At 44.4% G+C, this 2,224-nt stretch overlaps 1 protein-coding gene across 1 annotated transcript in view; it reads left to right on the top strand.

Moving 5' to 3' along the window:
* T265_13919 (hypothetical protein) overlaps positions 1–2,224 on the top strand; it is a gene marked incomplete at both ends in the record, with an annotated part of 10,407 nt that overhangs the window by 5,780 nt on the left and 2,403 nt on the right. The window contains 3 exon segments of the mRNA XM_009171160.1: positions 71–247; positions 706–760; positions 1,711–1,785. Coding sequence (XP_009169424.1) covers positions 71–247; positions 706–760; positions 1,711–1,785 — 307 coding nt within the window.

The following is a 2,224-nucleotide window of genomic DNA, read 5'->3' as shown; positions in this document are numbered from 1 at the left end:
CCTTCAGGGCGGTTCGTTCAGCTGTAGCATCCTTTTGGCGCCTAACTGCCGTATCACTCGAAGGTTGCAGGAGGGCTGGGATACAGACAGGTTGCCCAAGCCTAGACTGGAGAAGTCGGGAGGCAGTAGTCGGATTCGAACTTCGGACCTTCCGGTCAGTAAATTCGCGCTCTAACCACTTGGGCCATCTCGTCCTGCACTTCAGAACGTCTATCACGTGCCACATAATCGGTGTCGAAGGGCTAAAGTACGCCATCTGGCGAATACCTAGGATATGGTCACTTAACCTCTCGCACTCGGACTTTGTTTAGAGACTACACGAAGGATGTGTACCGACCAGGAAATGAATATTTAACATATGAGTTCGGCTGGTGTTTGCTTTTAAAAAAAATGTGAAAAAAACTCAGTCAAATAGGACAGCGATCTCGGTAACAAAACCCATCTTAAAATTGGCTTGGCGATAAGTGGATGTGTCAAATACGTGATAAAATAGGACTGCAAGCAGAATTTTATTCGAATCTCCAGTTCACACTGAGTTATTGTAGCATATGTCCAATTTGGTGTTCACTTGTCAAGGAAGATCGGTGGGCAGTCGAGCTGTGGGCCGAAATGATGAACGTAAACCCATGGGGGACCTTTCAGAATTCCCGGTTGCACAAACGAAGGAATTCACTGATTTTAGCGAACTAATTTGGTTCTTTCGAGAGACTCACCTGGAACCCAGCTGAATCTCTCGTTTATGATGTTCTCAGGGTTCCAGGTGAGCCTCTCGAAAGAACCAAATTAGTTTGTCGATGAGTGTATATTCGCTAATTTCATGCAGTTTGGTTTCAAGTAGAACATAAGGTTGACGGAAACCCGGGGACTGCACCTACCTGATGAGCCCCAAGAAGAGCGAAACCGGTCGTGGGCTGTCGATGAATTTTCAGCAAACTTATGAGTAGTACAGTACAGAAATTACTGATGCTTTGTCAGAAAATGTGTGGTCACAATGTCTCAAGAGCTTTTTCTTTTAACCAACTGAAGGAGTGAACGATTTTCAGCAACCTTATTAGTAGTTCGTTACATTTGTAAACGGTCAATTCTTCCCAGTGCACAGAACGTAGCAAAATTGTTAGTAAATCAGGCTGATTGAGGGTGGGGAGCTGGTGGAACTGTTTTGCATCTTTCGTTTAAATTTGTGTGAGAGTCAGTGAATATCTACGATTATTTAAGGAGACGCTTGAGGATGTTCAATTTAAAAAAAAACAAGGTTCATATGAGATTTTTACTTTCTTGTCCAATAGTTTGCGACTCTTTAGTCGGTGTTTGCCAATAAACGACTCAACGGCGAAGGAGTTTCTTTCTTTCATGGGCAGCCCATAGCACAAGGTTGCCAATCTTAGCCTATCGCTGAGGACATAAGAAAGCCTGACACGCGATGCTCTTTTCGTCCTCTGGTTTCATTTGATAAGGTGAGATTTGGTGGACGTTTAGAATAGTCAATCCATCATATATCCAAAATACTCAAGGTTATGTAAGCAAGATTTTTGACAGCAGCTCAGAAAACTACCGCAACGATGCCATCACCTTAGGTAGGTAGAATTCGTGTGGCGCTTGAAGTTTTAAAACACGGTTTACACGTCGGTCGACTTCTGACGTCATTTTGAGGAGAAAAAAGATTTTGCTGGTATCCTTGGGCTTCGGTACTTTTTATTTCACTAGTATCAGGACGCGCCCAGACGTGGAAAAAGCAGAGTGGCGCATCCCCAAGGTCACCATCGGCACGACACGTTCGGAAAGCAGGTGCGTTGGCGGAGCTCACCAAACAGGCTTACCAACATAAGACCAGTGGTGTGGGCCTGAAAGTGTTCCCGACCGGAACACTGCCATTGGCTCTACAGAACGAACGAGTGAACAACAATAGTTGGCCATTTAGTCATACCATATATTTGCACAGAAGCTCTGTATGTTTCATCCTGACAATACAGCCATGTCCGGAGTTCTCTGTTGTCTTCTTCTTATCGCATAGTCTGGTAGGCTCAGTGCTGACGTAACCCAGAGACAACCATCCACGAAACAAAACTAGCTGGAGGAGCCAGACAGACTTGTCTCAATACGGTGTGAGACCTTGAAGTCCACCTCGATTGTAAAAGACAGATGAATGGTGAAACGAAGGGGCGCGAGAGTGCAGGCATATGTAACTGTACATATATATACATATATATATATATATATACGTGTA

This window comes from Opisthorchis viverrini, assembly GCF_000715545.1.
Source record: "Opisthorchis viverrini unplaced genomic scaffold opera_v5_119, whole genome shotgun sequence".
NCBI classification, from domain to species: Eukaryota; Metazoa; Platyhelminthes; class Trematoda; order Opisthorchiida; family Opisthorchiidae; genus Opisthorchis; species Opisthorchis viverrini.
This window is presented reverse-complemented; position numbering and strand designations above follow the sequence as displayed.